This window comes from Aythya ferina, assembly GCF_964211825.1.
Source record: "Aythya ferina genome assembly, chromosome: 1".
NCBI lineage: Eukaryota > Metazoa > Chordata > Aves > Anseriformes > Anatidae > Aythya > Aythya ferina.
Genome location: NC_140296.1, coordinates 150,792,228 through 150,810,672, shown reverse-complemented (window position 1 = coordinate 150,810,672; position 18,445 = coordinate 150,792,228). Strand labels below are relative to the sequence as shown.

The 18,445-nt window shown below is 41.7% G+C and overlaps 1 protein-coding gene across 5 annotated transcripts in view; it reads left to right on the top strand.

Annotated features, from left to right (window-relative positions):
- Positions 1-17,154, top strand: part of LARGE1 (LARGE xylosyl- and glucuronyltransferase 1) — a 283,589-nt gene extending 266,435 nt beyond the window's left edge. For all 5 annotated transcript variants that reach the window (XM_084524041.1, XM_084524043.1, XM_084524044.1 and 2 more), the window contains 3 exons: positions 5,605-5,751; positions 10,850-11,045; positions 15,524-17,154. In XM_084524041.1, the coding sequence (XP_084380167.1) occupies positions 5,605-5,751; positions 10,850-11,045; positions 15,524-15,721 (541 nt within the window). In that variant the 3' untranslated portion in view covers positions 15,722-17,154. The remainder of the gene's footprint in view (positions 1-5,604; positions 5,752-10,849; positions 11,046-15,523) is intronic.
- The last annotated feature ends 1,291 nt before the right edge of the window (positions 17,155-18,445 follow it).

Below are 18,445 nucleotides of genomic sequence, written 5' to 3'. Positions count from 1 at the left end.
TCCTTAACCAGTTTTGTCTTTCATCTCTTTTTGAGTTTGGTAAAACCTGATCACAGTGCTCCAGTGAGGGTCTGCCTGTAGGTGAGCCCTTTCAGTATGTAGGCCTGGGGTGCTGGAGTGTAAAGGGCAATATACCGTCCTGTATTGTAAACTTATGAATCGATTCCTTTGTTTCAGGCTAACTCAATAAGAATCTTCTTCTCCCTTCTCCCTCATGTGGACAGTTGCCTTTTTCACGTTCCACATCTGTGAACTGGTCCAAATTCACTATAGCTTTTAAGATGCTAGATTTCAACTGAAGCTTTCACTGAAGCTTTATCCCACTGTGTCAGCCAGTTTCCCACTTATTTCAGGGATATTTCTTCTTTACTTAAAGGATTCCAAAATAATTATGTCTCTCGCACAGATTAACTGTCTCAAGATACGTACAGGGACTTCTGTTATTAGCAGTACCATTCTTTGACGTAAGTGCTGCATGCTGTTACATTTCTTCAGATCAATGCTGGACACAGGAAGGATAGCAGCTGTTGACACTGACATGTAGTACCAGAAATACAGCTTGTTCCTACATGCTGCTTTGCAGTGCATTGATGGGAGCCAGAACTGAAACGAAGGAGAGAGGAGAGAAAACAAAGTGACATACCACAGTGCACTTGAGACATTACAGCCATACAAATTACTCTGATATGGTGATAATGTATCATGGGACTAAATGCACAGTGATGCCACACATTGGTGTTGTTCAGGAAAAAAAAAAAAAAAGAAATGGATTGTCACAGAACATTGTTGCTTCTGAGACACTGCGTTGCTCTACACGTCTTTTGTGAGATCCACATCACCTTAACTCTGTGCATCTCTGTTGCTTGGGAATATTGAAATTGCTAATCTGCTACTTCCAGCTCTTTAAAATGGGACTGGTGGAGGTGGGGGGGCACAACTAGAGTCATTTGTTGCTTTTTCAGTAATGATTTTTCTGAGCAAAATAGCAGGGAGGTGCAATGAGATTATTTTAAATACAGATATGTTGTATATTTCCACATTGACTGTTCCCACAGCTCCTTCAGGTAGCTGATCAGCGCCATCTGTTGGAATGGCAGCTACTGTTTGGTAGAGAGTCATATACATATATTCATCCTCATTTCCTCAGAGAGAAAAACCATAAGCAAAAAGATGTAGTCTGGTATTTCAGGTGCTGCTTTATACAGAACGAGCCAGACAACTCCATCTTGCTTGCAAGCTGCATATATTGTATACTGTGTCTCTACAGAGTATGTATTCTTAGAGAAAGGAATTTTGAAAAACATTTCCAACCTGTTTTGAAGGCGTTGTATGTGAAGAATTGCAGCCAGTTTTGAAGGAGAAGTTGGTGGTAACCAGTCCCTCTAGGTATCTGTTGCTAGCACTTAGATTTATGTTAATTGAGCTTTTTCACAGCTGCTAAGTAATGCCATTTCAATGCTTTTAATCTCCATCAAAACCCCTTTTTGTTCTACCTTACTCTCCTGTAAAGTACAGAGGGGCAGAAATGTATCATTTAAAGGCTTCCTGTTTACAAAACTCAGGCATTTTTATGGTCTGTGCTGAGCAGAAGTCTTTTGTCACCTTCAGTCATTTGTTACTGAGGTCATCTTGTCATTGCCCCAGAGCTAAAGGCTCTTTCTGGTTGCAAAAAGTAAGGTGTGTGGGTCATCCTAAAGGCTCTTCTAACATAAAATAACTAGACAGGCTGCTTCTTTATGGTATCTACAGTTGTCACAGCTAGCACTAAAGTTCTTTCCTGACATATTTCTATAAAATATGCCCTTTGCTTCCAGGGACACATTAGCATAAACTGGGAGCTTGCATCCAAACCCTATCCATAGGTTTTAGACCTCTCCTTGTAACATGAATTGTGAAATATTTCTGGTTGCTCTTTAGCATCTCAGAAAGAGTCACACATCATGTTGTGCCTGTTAATTTTTATTTGTTGGGTGCCTTTGAACGTTCCTTTTGTAGAGAGGATGAAAGTCCTGATGAATTCAACACTGGGCTGACATCTCTTCAGTTCATGTAACAAACCCCATGACTACCTTGTCCATTGATCTTGAGCTAATCACTGAGGGTCCTAATGGTGGAAGATAATTGGAATTAATGTACACTTTTTTATTTTTTTTCTGAATTCAGTGCTTTTGGATTAGGTTATTAGTATTTCTGTATCTGAGCTTCTTTATCCAGCAGAAATGGGAATGATACTACTATCTCCCCACTTGAGGATGAAAATGATTTGTTAATTTTTGGAAAAGACTGTGGAGATGAAAATATTGATCTCAACATGCTGGAGTTCATTCAACCTCTGAGGAGACTCTTGTGATTTAAGGTTCATTTCATCCATGCTCTACAAAAAAATAGAGTTGATTGGTAGATTAGAAATTTAACCCAACTCTCACTGTGTCAGAATGACATACATCAGGTCTGAACACAAAGGTGCCTGGGAAACGGTTTCCTGGACAACACTAGCAAAGAGAAACCTCTTCATAAAATCTTATATCCTCATTTTGAGGTTTGGGGAAAAGGACAGATATAGGAAAATGGGTACAGGATTGATATTACCGAATCCAAAAAACAGCCCTCACAAGGATAGTGCAGGAATTAAAAAGTTTCCCTAGTGCTGGTTTGTAAAATAACCTAATGTGTTCCTCATGTTATATTCCACATACGTTGCAACATTTAACAGTGGAAATTTTCTATTCCAAGTACCACAAAACCAGTCAACCAGCAAATGGCACCTCCACTCAAACAAGGAAAAACAAAACAAACAAACAAACAAACAAAAAACAGCATGACACAGAAAGGAAAAACAGACTTGCTTTCAGTAGGAAGAGGTTAGATTTTCAGCTGGGAGTCCAAGGAGCAGACCACCAACTTCTTATCAGAAGAAAATGGAAGGAGTTCTTTTCTCTACCAAAACTCCCTTGTCTTTATCACAGTTAACATGACCTCTGTTGTCCTCTGTCACTGAGGTTCAGCACCTGGATATCAGCATTGATTCTTTCCTCACCTTATGTCAGTCTTTTATGTCATCTAGTGCACATCCAAAGCAGGCTGTTCTACTCAGAGATCAGTGCTGCCCTCAGCTCCCAAATCAGTTTTGCTGAACCTCTACCCTTTGGCCTTAACAATATGCACCTCAGATGCTCGCATACCTCTTGAAAATATTTCTGCAAAGATTATCCCATTACATTATTTTACTCTTGAAGCACCTCTGGTGGTTCTATGTGTTTGACTGCATCTACTACAAACATCTTGTTTTCATATTCTGCTTTTTTTTCCATATTAACCTTGGACTGTTACAGTGATTTCAGCCTCAAGTATCAGTTTTTTCACTCTGTGTTGGTTTTCTTTGTAAAACTGTCATCTCTTCTTTCCAACAAGAGATCTAAGGCCCAGTTCAGACACTGACACCTGTTTTAAATTTGCAGATGACGACTGGGGAGTGTATGAAAGAATTATTGATACCCATATAATTTTTGTGCTTGTTTCCCGTATTTTAGAAAGTAAGTCACACTCAACACTAGTTGTAACATGCAACTCTGCCTTACACCCTTGCTTAATACCTATACCTACTTTAGCTTCGATCTACTTCAGACTGTGAACTTTGGTGGACAGGATTGTCCCCTACTCCTTGGACAGTGCCAAGCAGAGATGAAGCCTTGAGTTTTGCATGAGACATTTGAGCTCTCCGTGAAAGAGACAGCAGCAGCCATAAATGGAAGTGGCTTTTCCCTTGCAGAGCCCAAAGGATGAGCATCACTGCAAACATCACCTGTTTCTTCCTTGCACTGAATCCTCAAAGCTGCACTGCTCAAGTCTGACAGATTGTATAGAGTGCAGAAAGCCTGAGATGTTGTCAGAGTAACTGTATTAGTGTACCCTGCTTGCAGAGAAGGTGTGAAGAGGAAAAAGCATTAAAATCGTCGTAAAGACTGGATGCTGGCACTGCTCAGTGATTCTGGAAGGTCATGGAGGCTGACTGTAAAGGATTAATCTATTTACATGCAGATATCTTGGCCATTAGTGATGGTGAGGGAGAAGAAATAAGGAAAGTACAGAAAAGGTATAATAAGACTGTTAAAATCTTTCAGTTGTGAAAAGTTCAGTGGAATGTGGCAGGGGTTCTTTAAACAATGCAAACTTTGCAGTAAGGCTTTGGGAACAGATTTTCTTTTATAGAACAGGCCCATAGGGTGGTATGAATTCTCTAAAATTCAGATTTTATTAAATAGACCTGCTCTTTTTCTTCTTCTCTGATGGCAATAGAAATACATGCTAGATATTCTATTCCTTAGAAAAGTGGTTTGTTTGGTCCTTCTAGTATTATGACAGTGATCCCAATTCCTTCATCTTATAAGGCTGTAGAGTTTCTTGCTTGTCAACATTGTCCTTGATTGCTTGTTGCAGTAGCATAAAAGCCAGGACAGTGAATCCTGTTAAGGGGAACTGACTTTGACAGGGAGAGAGAGGCATATTTCTCTTATGAAATATAAAGATAATGAAAGGAAAATCAAGACAGAGTTATTTCTAATGACAAGCATGCTAAGATTCAGTCAGGGGATGGAAAATGAACTTCTCTTTCCTTTTCTTTGAATTTTAGTTTGCTAGGAAAGAAAAAACAGTACATGTCTGGCAGGCAGTCTGTAAGATTGCTAAGCTGTTGTCCTAAGGACCCTGTCTGGAAGGGCCTTTTTGCACAAAATGCAGTATGCTTGCATGCACACACACACACTGAAAAAGTCTCCACACTGAACAACTTGGAGCAAAAGGAGGCAAAAAGTGAGGTATCTCTTTGCACCCAGTGCGCAATCGTTCTCTGAAGCAAACAACCTCTTTGCCTTATATACAGTGCCAAGCACAAATGAGCTCTGAGCTCCAGACACTACCATGCACATGATTAACAATAACAAAGAAACACTTCTGCTAATTTCCAGTTGTGGTTATTTGCACCATGTCCTTTTGCAATAGATCTGTGCCTTACCTTGAACAAAGATCAACCTTCATGGCAGCCAGTGTTCTTGAGGGCAGATATCTGGTCCATAAGGGGGCTAAGATAATACATACCTCAAAGGACACACAGAGCTCTAAAGCAGAGGTGAAAAGCAAATGTGATGGCACAGCATAACCCAGACAACTGCTAGGTTGAAATGCAACTAAACTTTCTGATTCCTCACCTCGTAAAGTCCTGAATAAAACCCAGTTCTTTAGAACTGCCATGGACTGGGCATCTCTTTCCCATGTATATAGAAACATAAAGAGATTTAACTGCATTTCTCTTACAGGGCTGGTAAGTTGGCCCTACTCAGAGTCCTAGTTCAGCTCGGGGCATCCCTGGATGTGCAGGGTAGCATTGATCTGTCAAACACACAAGCTCTTTTTGAACTGTACTGTTCTCCCTGCTCACAGAGTAGCAGATTCAAAAACAGAGGAAAAAAACAATGCACTTATGGGAAAGAATATGAGCCATAGTTACATTTGCAGTATCAAACTGCCCATTCTCTGCTCTTTATTTTGAAATGCCAAGTGATTTTCTCAGTTTAACATTTTTCTGCTCAAATTTTTTCTCTTTTCCAGGAAGTCCGTCATCCAGTTAGACCTGGCTAACACCAAGAAAGCTCTGATTGTACCTGCTTTTGAGACCCTACGCTACCGCCTCTCCTTCCCCAAGTCAAAAGCAGAGCTGCTATCTATGTTGGACATGGGAACCCTTTTTACATTCAGGTAATGGAAAGTACTTTCGTTGAACCTGTGGTCATTATCTCTAAAGAGTTTTCTTCATGTTCTGTGAATATTTTATTTTTCTCTTCTGTCAGCTAGCTAGCTCCATTAAGAAATGTATTGGATTTTTTTCCCTTTTCATAGAGAGGCAGTGAACAGAATCATATGTGGATATATTCCATCTGTAAGGTCGGCATTTTATCTAGTATTATACTCCTCTACTGAAGGACTTCAATTGTTAAATTGAATTTGTTTTATTTTCGTCATTCTTTATTGCTCTACAAAATCAGGCGTGACCATTACACTCATGTGCGTGTAATTTCCTTTTTGGCTGCCAAATACTGTCTGGATAGCTGAGTCCCTCATGTGACCAACAATAATTTCTCTCTGCTCATTGGTTTGGTTTCATACTGACTGATTGGAAAAACAAATACAAGCTTGCCATGTGCTCTTAAAAAGTATGAAACAGCTGCTTAAATAGCCAGAGTTTCCCAATGTAGAGGTGAAAGTATACTCTGACTAGAAGCTGAGAAATTAAGAACACCTAAATTCAGAGCTCCTCTCTGATACTCCTTTTGTTGCTGTGAACAAGTCACTTCTATTATCTGTCAGACTTTTCAGTTTTAAAACACAACTTAACCAAGGGCTAACTCTCTCATGGGTGTGTGGTCAGGTCTGATTAGCAGACATTTGTAAAGCATCGTAGTGATGGCAAGAGTACAATATGGCCTTATGATATTGCACAGGGAGGGGGCTTAGGAAACCTGTGTTCATGTCCCAGCTCCGCTAGTGTCCTGCTGGGAGGTGCTACACAAATCAGTTCTTTCTTACATCTCTGTTCTCCATCTCTGAAATGCAGGTAACAATGTTCACCTCTCCTTTATACAGTATTTTGAGATCTAGAGATAAGAACTATGAAAACACTAAGTGTTATCCACAGCCAGCACAGCTCTTTATCACATCTTCCATCCTTTTCTTACATTAGAGCTTTCCTCACCGTACTTCTATTCACTGCATTATGCACGGCTCTCATTGCAGCAGCCACCCTTCTCTCATGTAGCTTTATGTAGACATCATAGCAGACAGCCTGTGTGAGCCTGGAAAACACAATTCTGACCCTACCGGTACCCATGACTACCTTGAAATAGAAGCTCGAGGTGACTGAGATATTAGGGAGGCATGCCCATCTCTGGAAAATTACTTAAGGTTACTGATAGAGCAAGCATATTTCCCCCATCATTCCTTAGCAGTCAAAGACAAATTAACAAGAAATTTGTTGATAGAGAGTAATTGTTTCTCCCATAGTTGAAAGAAAAAATCCTTCCAGTGGAAAATAACACCCTCAGGATTTTCAGCTGTTATATTCCACCAGCAGTCAAATTTTCAGCCTGCACAGCAGTGGCCTTCCACTACAGATTTCATCTTCAAGCTATTCAGCATGTTGGCATGTTCCGCACACAGCCAGATTTGCACCTCCTTTCTCAAGTCTCACTCAGGCAAAAATCTCTTTAACATCAGTGGGAGTTTTGCCAGAGCAAGGTTAAAAAAGAACTGAAGGACATGCAAACTGTAGCTGGTTTGCATATTAATGTAGGACACGTTTTACAAATGCTTCCCTAGTTTGCTTTGGCTCGTTTCATTGTTCAAATCTATCAACAGCCACAAAGCAGCTGTGATCTGGGCCGAGAATTTCCACCTCCACCTTCAAGGTGCTTTAATAATGCTGCAATTCTAAGGCTGAGCGGGTGGGAGTGAACTGGGGAGGACTGCTGTGACAGTGATTGCTGAGAGTGCCTGCAGCATCCCAGTCCCTCACACCACACGGTAGATTACAATCTTTCCCTCACTGAAATTGCTTTTGTCACCTCTTTTCCAAATGGTGACCTTTTCTACCTCTGGGCAGCTAAGGAGTACAAAACGGCTCTCAATTACATCCCCCAGTCACCACCAAAAGGAAAAGGAAGACGTGTGAGCATCTGTGGCTGACAGGGTGTGCTGCGTGGAAACTCTCCGCAGCAGTGGGATGCTCTGTCCCAGCTTGATGGCTTCGTGTGCAGGTGCTGGCTGTGACTGTGCCTCCTGAGAATGTGCCGGCTTCATGGCTGGGTAATAGCTGATGAACCACGAATGTGCTGCCGACACAGCTTTCAGGCACGAGGAAAACCACAGCTGGTAGAAGATGCATCATATTGAGAAAACATAACCAGCAACGACTGATTAACTAATTAACTGATTGCATCCACAATCCAGCAAAATGTTTAAGCATCTGAGAACAGAGCTGAGAAAGTTTTTTCTTTCACCAAAACATTTTTCTCACTGAAACATGAAGCTTTGAGTGACAGGGCAGGGAGGAAGAACACTCTGAGAAGAATAACAATTTCACTTTGCTAACTTTAGCAAAGTTTGCTGTAGTTTTGAAATCGTATTTTGGAAAAAAAGTCATGGATATAGAAAGTAAGATGAAACATTTGACCCAGAACAGTTGTGGGTTTTTTTGTGTAGATGTTTTCTATGAACCATGGGAAAAAAAAACTCATCATCATTGCACAAAGACCAAATGATTTGGATTGGATTTTTCAAAATTACCAGTGGGATTCAAAATGCCTTGGTCACTATTTTGACAAAGAGCGACTTCTCCCAAAAATCTGTGAAATTGAGTGTGGCCTTAAAATTCAATGTGTGTTTAAATCTTGGGTGAGAAGGCTCTGAGTGGGAGAGCTACATTTATTCATTTATCCTGCTGATGGAAGACCAATACAGACAGTGAACCAGTTCTCACAACTGCATCACTGAGAATAAAGCCTGTTGGAAATGACTCACTCTTTTATGGTAGCTTCCCCTGCAAGGACATCCATGTAATGGTGTCTGCATATTCTGATTTTGCAGTTCATTTCATGTGATGATTAGTCATTGGCCAAGACCTAGCTCCAGCAGATTATATGTATATATATTTAGACCCATATTTTATGTACATGTATGTATGTAATCCTGAATTCACAATTCCAACTTCCTGACTGATTATTCCATTGCAATTAGTGTGTTCACACCTTACTTGAGCATTCTGTACTCAGATTCCTATTTGTCCTGACCTTAGCTACCCTTTTGTCTGCCACTTTCCCTCCACTCCCATCAGTTGCTCTGAAGAGGCAAGTAAAAGATCTTTGTTTTTTTTTGTTTGTTTGTTTGGTTTGGTCAGGTCTATTCCTTCCTTTCTGATTTTTCTCTTTCCACTCTCACTTCTCTGTCCTCTCTTCATTGTCTGCTCCCCACGATTTAATTTTTCCTGCTGGTCCACTCTCTCCACTCACAGACGTTATACCTGAGCTGCTGTGTCTGCTTACATTGCTAACCCTGAAAAGGGTCAAAAGTAAGGGATGTTTTTATGGCTAGTGTCCTGTTAGCCCCGCTGTTTTAATCAGTAGGAGAGTGTTACTAGAGGAACAGAAGCATTTGCCTGATTCTCTGCAGGAATCTCTCAATTAACCAAAGTTTGCATGGGGCTTTGAAGATACGAATCACTTCATGAGTGTTTAGTAGTCATTATTGTTATTATCATAATTAATTTCAAAATGCCGGAGGTAGGACGTTAGAGCATCGTCCACAATCCCGTATCATTTTAAGCTCTATATTGTGATTATATTTTTTCCATCATGGATAGCTGGTCATTAGTGACTGCATAGGTTAGCTAGTCACTTCCAGAAAAGGGATGGGCTTTTTGGAGATGGTTCCAAAGGCCTTCAAGGATTGTAATATTTTTGAATGCTGCACTGGTTTCTAATAAGCTCTGGTTAATTCATTCACTGTCAGGTTTTTTTTAGTACAGACGTGCTTTGTTTTTCCTGGTCCCCAAGGCAGATATCCGAAAGTGATGCAACCTGTTTACAACTTAGAAATGCAGCTTCCAAAGGACCATAGGTTACTTGGGACACCAGTGCAGTTGTAATAATCCTGTCCTCCTACACTGCCCCTGACCAAGGAGAGTCAGTGAAGCTGAGCAGTTCTATTTGTCCAGCAATAAGCCATATGAGTATACAGCCAAAGTAGGAATTCTTGGGCTGTGATTTTACATCTCTGTTTTTAACGATAGCTTGCGACAGTATGAGAATCCAGGTCCCAGTTCTACAAATAGTTAAAGCTTAAACCTCTTCACTTTGAGCACATGAGTCATCCCCGTGAATTCAATGTACCTTACATTACAAACTGGCAGGATGTTTGTTTTGCCCCTTCTGTTACACATCTCAGAGCATTGTAATACAGATGGCCTGCTATGCCTTTGTTTCATTATTTAATCTATGAGTCTGCAGAAAGAGCCTGTCTCATTGATTTTTGGAAAGGTGTAAGAAGAGTAAGTGGGCGAGAGAATCATTGACCCTGGCACTAATGGGGTGGATTCAAGCTGTGCTTGGAAGGGACCTGCTGTGACCTAAACAAGATTAACGAAGTATAAAAGGATCTTTTTCTGTAAATCAAATTGATTACCTTACTCAGGATCATACGGGCGCCCCCCACAATATAGAAAGTGCAGCAGAAATGTCTTTGTGTGATATTTTACTTATTAATTTAATTATGCACTTTAGCTCCTGCCATAGTAATAACAGTAATTAATAAAACGGAACATCTATCCAGAGCTGCAGGTGTCTCTCATACAAATTATAAAATTACATACAAAACAGATCGTGAATGTCACTGTGGTGTAGAAATAGCTAATTTTCAGGGCCTTATGTGAGCTGCAGGGTTTCATGCTGATTTTAGAGCACTGATGCAGCCACTTGGTTGCTAGGAATGAGACACAGCACTTTGCAGTGCAGATGAACTGTCTGCGTGTTTTGTAATTGTTTCTCACGTTAGCATTAGGTAGTGTTTTCACACCATCCTTCACCAGCTAGATCTGTTTAAGCATCAAGCACACAGAGGCTCTGGGAAGCGTGCTGGAAACAGTCCTAGAAATTGCCTCTGATACGTCCTGAAAACGATGATGTGAACTGTAAGCTAATGTCCTTATTTTCGAGCGTTTTATCTAACAAGTAACATTTTGTAGCCTCACCAAGATGCATCCTGTTTAATTGCCTCCCCGTGTCCGTGCCATTTATGTCTGTTGAAGGTATCACGTCTGGACAAAAGGGCACGCGCCAACGAACTTTGCCAAGTGGCGAACAGCCACCACCCCCTACCGCGTTGAGTGGGAAGCAGACTTCGAGCCATACGTTGTTGTGAGGAAGGACTGCCCGGAGTATGACAGGCGGTTTGTTGGATTTGGCTGGAACAAAGTGGCTCACATCATGGAACTGGATGCACAGGTGAGAAGATGATGCCTGCATAACTCATGCAGGGGCAGACGGCAGGGTTGTTAGAAGAAATCCACCTTCTGTAGAAAGGCTTCAAGCTCTGCATTGCCAAAGTGCTCACCTGGCCTTACTGAGCTCCTTAATGAGTGCTTTTTTGAGCTCAGTTTAGTCCTTATCAAGCATTAAAAAGAGTACTGAGTCTCCTTAGTTCATTTGTCAGTGCTGAGAAAGCTGTTGTCTCAGAGTGACACAATTCTTCCTGCCCAGAAGTGTGCCCAAGTACTGCAGCACTTGTTATCAGTCTAATCACCTACTGTGGGGTCTATAGACCTATAGATCTGGCTGGAATCTTTTTAGTTAAACAGAGGTTGGTGAGTCCCAATTGTTAATTTAGAATTCAAAAAGCAATCTTGAACAGAATCCAAGTCAAGGATCTTCAATTTCTAGCCCAGATTTACAGCGCATCTCTGCAAAGTCAGGGTCTTTACATTTCCAAAGTCTCCAGCTATGTAGCAGCAAACTCCAGAAGATCCAGGTATTTGATCCTTGGGCTGTCTGCCTCTTGGATTTGTGGCTTGGGATGGCACTGCTGGACAGAATATAAAGAACAAGGATGCAGAGAGACCTCGAGAGTCCCAGACTGGCACCAGAGCTCTCAGAGCTGCCAAGGTCCTTGTCACAGACCTAGATCTTTAGACTGGCACTGGTTATGGCTCCATGGGAGTCTGGTGTTGCTGTGCACTGAAATGGCAGAGTTTGCACATCCCTGCTGTTCTTGGATGTGAAGCTAACCAGTGCATTAATCAGCAGGGGCTGGGTCATGGCAGTTCTCTTTAGTTTGCTGTTTGTTTTTTTTTCAGTTCGATTTCATTTCCAGTTTTTGAACCAGTGGCATTTCATGGTATCTGAAAATAATTTTAGCCAGCTGTATCCCACTATGCTAGTGGGATATGCTTCTGCTGTGAGGACTTGGGTCTGGGATACAGCTGATGCCTCTCTGCCCAACTGTTAGCAGCTTGCAGAAAGCAGAGCAGCACAAGACATACAGCAGGTTACTGGGAGACTGTATCTTGGGGGTGCATGATACAGTGCTTTTGATGAAGGCAGGCATACGGGAGGGCTATTTTCTACTGCTTACAAAACCACATGGCCACCTTGGGCTACCTGCCACTTGCCCTCTGTTTGAAAAAGGGCATTGCAAACTAATTTGTGCCTACTTCTGTTGATGAAAAAAAATGATTACAGACCCTCCCCCAAAAATTGTCCATTATGTTATTATTAATAGTAATACTTTGCTATAGCACTTTAATTTTCCAGTGCACTATCCAAACACTAATCAATTAATTATCGTTTGTGGAGAGTGCCAATGCAATGATTTATTTGTTAATCTGGCTGTCAGGGCTTACATTCCAACTGGCCACTCTCATCTAGCACTCACGATTTAACTCTTCTGCTCAGAGACATTTGCTCAGCATACAGACTCACACATAGGAAATTGGAACATTTTTCAAAGTTGATCATAGCACAGGTATTTAAAAAGGCCATTGGGATGGAACTAACTCAGTTGGGGAATTGTTTTTCTCACTCTTCCAGCCTTAAAAAAATTCTCACTTTGAAAAGAAGTTTAATTTTCATCTGTAGCAACTTGGGTATTGGCCTGTTTTCCCACAAAATCAGGCTGGAGGGGACATGCTATTTTTCCCTATGTCAGCTAGAAATATCAAATTCCCTGAGCCAGACCAAAATATGCTGGACTACCTTGTTGTTCTGTTTTCCTCACAGTAAATTCAGATGTGCTCCTGTTTGGAGTTTACATGTATTTAGGCTTTTTCCTTAGGGAGCTTTGATCTCCCAGCCACTCTGTTGCAAATTTTGATCAATCTCCTGAGTTCTGTCTCCTTTGCCTGGCTGCTCCTTAAGTTAGAAGGAAGGAATTGTGATGAATGGGGAACATCCCCTCCATAAAAAGGAGGAAATGCTGCACCAAGCACCCATAAGGCATTCCTTTGGCTTCAGGGCATTCATGGATCATGTTGCTGCAAGCTGTTTGGCTGGCTCCTTTATCAGCAGACAAAACAGCCGCTCAGCTGAATTATTTCCCTGCTCCTCGCAACTGCAGCGTGTGTCAAACGGACTGTGGGAGACACCTCACCAAGGACCTGTGCCACTACCATCCTTCAGAGGAGCACACAGTGTGGAGATAATCGTCATTATTATTCTGGGGGCATGGAGATGTCCGCTGAGCTGGATGCTGTACAAATATATGGATAATGACAGTCTCTGTCTAAAGCATTTATAACCTGTGAGATAAGGACAGAGGTTCCTGAGAGTGCTTTGCTTTCTCAAGGAATGTTTTCTTACAGTAGAGATGGGCCATTAGGAAACCTTTCCCCGCTCTTCCAGTGATTGTGGAACTAGACAGTGAGCATCTCTTTTTCCAGGACCCCAGCCCAGCATCTTTCAAAGGGGCTTACATTTTTGGCACACTGTTATGTGGCTGAAGGCCTTTCAGGGATGGGAGCACTGCTCTGCAGACCGTTTACGTTGCAGAGCATAGAAAGTCTTTGATCTGCAAGACAGCAGACTTGAGATGCAGAGAAAGAAATGCAAAAGAGAAAAGATTGTATGAGGGGCGTTTTTCTTCCTCAGCAGATTCAGCCCTTAATGTTCAGGTCCTGCAGAGAAGTTATGTAGTTTGTTGTTCATCAGCTCTCCTCATTCCATTATGGCAGCCTTTGTTTTTGTGTTTGATTCCCCATTAGTTCCAAGTCTCTTCCAGCTAAATGAGTTCTGCCTGTGAGCATCAGAATATTTTGCTCTTCCTGTACACTCGTCATCCCAAACAGAAGCTCACAGGGGCCCATTCCCGTGTATGACAGCATTGTCATTTGGCACAAAGATTTACTCTGTAGCACTGTTTGGCAGGGAACAGGCACTCCCATAATGAGAAAGGAGCAGCCACACAGCTGCATCTGCACTGTCCAACAGATGCTACTGTTTCCTAAGTGTTTCTGGGACAGCACTGCAGTTTCTGTAACTTCATGTGGGGCTGTGTTGCTCAAACTCTTGGTTTCTGGTAGCATCATCATCCAGCAGTTTTCAGTCTCTTCTCATTGTAGCTTGTTAGGTGAAGGACTGTCTGTAGGTGAAAACCCTAGTGTTTATTAGCTCAAGTGTGTTCTCTCCCATAAATCTCTTTCCCTAACAAAATATTTTGGAATATCCTGCCTCTCCACTGCAGGTAATTAATCTGTGTCCCAGCACAGACTCCTAAATCTACACAGGGCTGCAAACCAGAAGTTCAGCTCCATGTCTTTTAAAGCCAGCATGCTCTGCAGAAGCTCTGTGGTTGTTCACCGTCTTACACAGAGATGGTTAATAAGGCAGTGCAAAAACAGTTGTAAATAGAAACTGGGTATGAAGAGTAGCCAGTGTGCTTGTAGAGGCTTTGAAGTGGCTCATCATTTACATCCCATACAAACTCAGACTTTCTGAAATTTAACAAAAAAAAAAAAATAGCTAGCATAGCCTCAGCTGATAGGGTACTTCACTTGGCTACAGAATTCTGAGGTTCACGTCCCTTTCCTGTCCAGATTTTTGTGGGACCACATACCTTCTTGCACATCCTATGTGGGACCACATACCACATTCTTGTGCATCCTACACTTGTGACTTTCCAACTTTCCTATAAGGCACTTTTTATCTAGCTTTGTCTCAAATGATCAATCATATATTTAATTACAAAAATGGAGCAAATCTAATAAGAGTAATTGAAACACGGATGAATCATAGTTTTTAGCAACAAAAAATGTCAAAAACCTTCTTCAGAATTAGTGAAGCAGTTACAGAGGAGCAGAGGAATTAGCACAATATCTCATACTTTGTGAAGAAGTTAATTTGTTTAAAACCTTTCCAAGATTTATACAATCTGAAGAGAAATCTTCTCAAAGCATATGAAATTAGCAGGTCCATTTTCACACTCAGCCTATAAAAGGCACCATATTCTCCCACTACTTCAAGTTTATAAATAGTCTGGGACAGTTTTGTTGCTGTAAGTATACAGGCAAAGTAACATAGGTAGTGCAAGGTGTCCCTTTTTAAATATTGCTTATTCCAGCATCCGACGAAAGATAAATTACAGGGGGGAAAGCATGCTTTTGGAAACACAATTGAAACTCATGCTGTGTGCATTCATAGTTGGTTGTAAGCACACTACTGTCAAACATCTGTGCTGCAGACATGACGTCAGAAATGTCTTTAGCACCATTTCTCTGTTATTTGGTTTATATGGAGTAAAACATTTTCAAAGACAAGGTAGGTCCTTCATAAACACAAAAAGGTTTATTTGGCATAGTTGTATGGGTTAGCTGTTCTTGAGACCTACAGTGAACTGTTGCATGACAGAATGTGTTTGACTGTGGAGGCATGAGAGAGGTGCATTGCAGGAGGGCTCAGGAACACCCCTCACAGCTGGTGTCTTTCTCCTCCAGGAGTACGAGTTCACGGTGCTGCCCAACGCCTACATGATCCACATGCCGCATGCCCCCAGCTTCGACATCACCAAGTTTCGCTCCAACAAGCAATACCGCATCTGTCTCAAGACCCTGAAGGAGGAGTTCCAGCAGGACATGTCACGTCACTATGGCTTTGCAGCTCTCAAATATCTCACGGCAGAGAACAACAGCTAGCACAGCGGAGCCCATTTTAGAGGAAACAGAGACACTGAAGGGAGGAGCCACTCAACGTTTGAGGCCTGGTCTTCAAACTTCGAACTGAGAAATACTTTCAGTTTTTTTATCATACCTGGCAGTTCTAACAGTAGAAATTTGAAGTGACATGTCTTCAGACTGTGCTCATCAGCCCCTTCCCCAACCACCCCAGGCCTTTCAGCTTTAGCATTTGTGAGGTGTCAACAAGAGGGGCCGGCTACACGCCTGCTGTACTGCAAGAGATGGGGACTGGGCATGGGCTGGGAATGCACTCTGTTCTCTTAACTGCAGAGCAAAGACAGACCTTCAGAATATAGGATTTCATGTTGCTATTTAATAATTTGACATGCTTTTTATCTGTAAAGGAAGATCTTCGGGTCGCTGTCCTGTGAATTTCAAATCTGCACTACTCTGAAAGGGAACTTTCACCTGTGAACATTCACAGTGGCCCTCTAAACATGGATGACCTTGTAAATGCAGGATGAGCCAAAGGTCTGAATTAGCCTTGAAAATGAAGGGGACACTTGTACAATACTGCACTCCAGGGAAGGTGTGTTACAGGTTTAGGTGTGTACATGATATCAGTTGGTCTTTTATGCTCAAATTAGTTACGTTTTATCAGGAAAATCCCTTATGCCCTGCCCTGCCTCTTCCCCAGTCCTAAATGCTGTTCCTTTCCTTGCCAAGGAAATGTCTCCATTGTGTTTCTTTCCCATCTTCAGTTCTGGTGGTCCAGTAAAGAAGATCAGTAGCTCTGCCCGAAAGTGAACAAAACCTGTTAGTGTAAGGTCTGTTTTCACCAGAGCAACGTGTTCATATGTGTCTCGTAAAATAAAGGGCCTGGTTGTAACTCTTTATCTTTTTTAGGCAAGAATTGGATTTTGCCTAGAAGGCATGTTGTGCGGGGGGATATTGATTCATAGACTCATTTCAGTGCATGCCCATCCATGAAGGCACTGGGCCTTGGGCTTTACGTGAACTTTGCTGAACAGGGAATATAAGCGCGACAACTCGTAGCCTGGGTGCTCTCCTGCTGCCTGCTACAAGGTCTCAGAACTACTTCGTTAAAGGAGTTTATAAATAAAAGGAGCAGAACTGTTAGGAATAAACTCCCCATTCGAGGGAGAAAAGTTTATGTTGGGAATCTGAGTGTGATTGTTTGCTTGAATGTGGGCTGGTCAAGTTCACAACTTCAATACACACAGGAATATTCTGGAGGGTGGACAGGAAACTTAACAAGCAAAACACAGAAAACAAGACACTGGACTTTTTACCGTTTTCTTTATCTTTCAGTATTAATGTTGTGTTTACATTGGATGAGGAGCTGAGGTTTAATGCACTACCCCTTGCAGGGCTATTTGTAATTTCTGTTGCAATGTTAATAGAGAAAGCAGAAATGATTCAGTGAGAAATGTGTCTCTCTCCTTTCCCCAGATCCCTGTACAACCACATGTACCAATACCACTGCCTGAACTGGGAAATGGGTCCACATTGTGTTCTGCTCACTTTGTTCCATTTTGTTTTTCAGCCACTGGACCTTCTACTTTCTTCCCCAACTCATCCCTCTAGAGCTTGGTTTTATTTCTAACCTGACATTTCGTGAGAGCTTTTTGTTACAGTGGAAACCACGCTGTTAAACCAGACATTTAAACTACAAATATCAGTTCATCATGCTGTGTATATATAAGAAAAGCCAAAAAAGGCAACATCTTTGACAAGAAATAAAAAGGGGCGGGAGGCTATGTGCAATTACTACCTTTTCCCCTGGGAGTGTTGGCTGCGTAAGAATACATCAATGCATAATTTTCCAAAGTGCTTTTCTTTGGTTCTTAATGGCTTTATGTAAAGATTTACATAAAAACCTTTGAAGATCTGGGAAGAAGTGAAATGAGTGCTCAGTCAGTCCTGGCTAAGATATATTTAAAAAAAAAAAAAAAATCTTAACTCACCAAGTCCCGTATTGCTCACCATTAAGGGCCCAGGTCACTGCGCATAATGAGAATGAGAACTTTGCTGCACAGAGCCATGATGATTAGCTAATGTGCAAAAAGTTATCAAAAGCCAATCCTAGAAGGGGCTGAAGTCTTGTTGTGCCTACATACAACAGAGTTTCAGTGGGGCCACCGTTATGTTTCATATATTTTGAAAACTCATTTCCAGGTGTACATTTCTTCTTGGCTTAACAATGTTGCCCAAGGATGGACTGGGTTGCCTACAACTGCGTAACCTGTAGCGTGGACCTGTAGGTAGTTTGGTTGTGTCATTATCAATGTCAACATTATTTTCTTCTCAGTGGTCCTGAGATGCCGATGGGGGAGCTGGGAGGTGACCGTTTGCACCTTGCCCCTTTGTGCAGCAAGTTGTGGGAACTCCTGGATAGCCTTAGATTTGCAGTCTGTTGTAAACAGCTCAAAGATCGGTAGTAGGTTCAAAGAGCCCGTTTTTTTCCTTATGGACATGGTGCTGACTTGTTTCTGTCACATCACGTTTGTGTGTGCTTCCTAATTTGAGAGATGTGGGGCTTGGGTTTTTTTAACACATTTCAGCCAATTCATGTGGTAGCAAATTAGGCTTACTTACCTGTCTTGAACTGCCAGGGCTCCTCCAACACCGTGAAAAAAAAAACACCAACAACAAAAATCCCCAACACAGTTACAACACTGTCTGCTAGTCCTCTGCTGTAATAGGTATTTGCTAGGAATT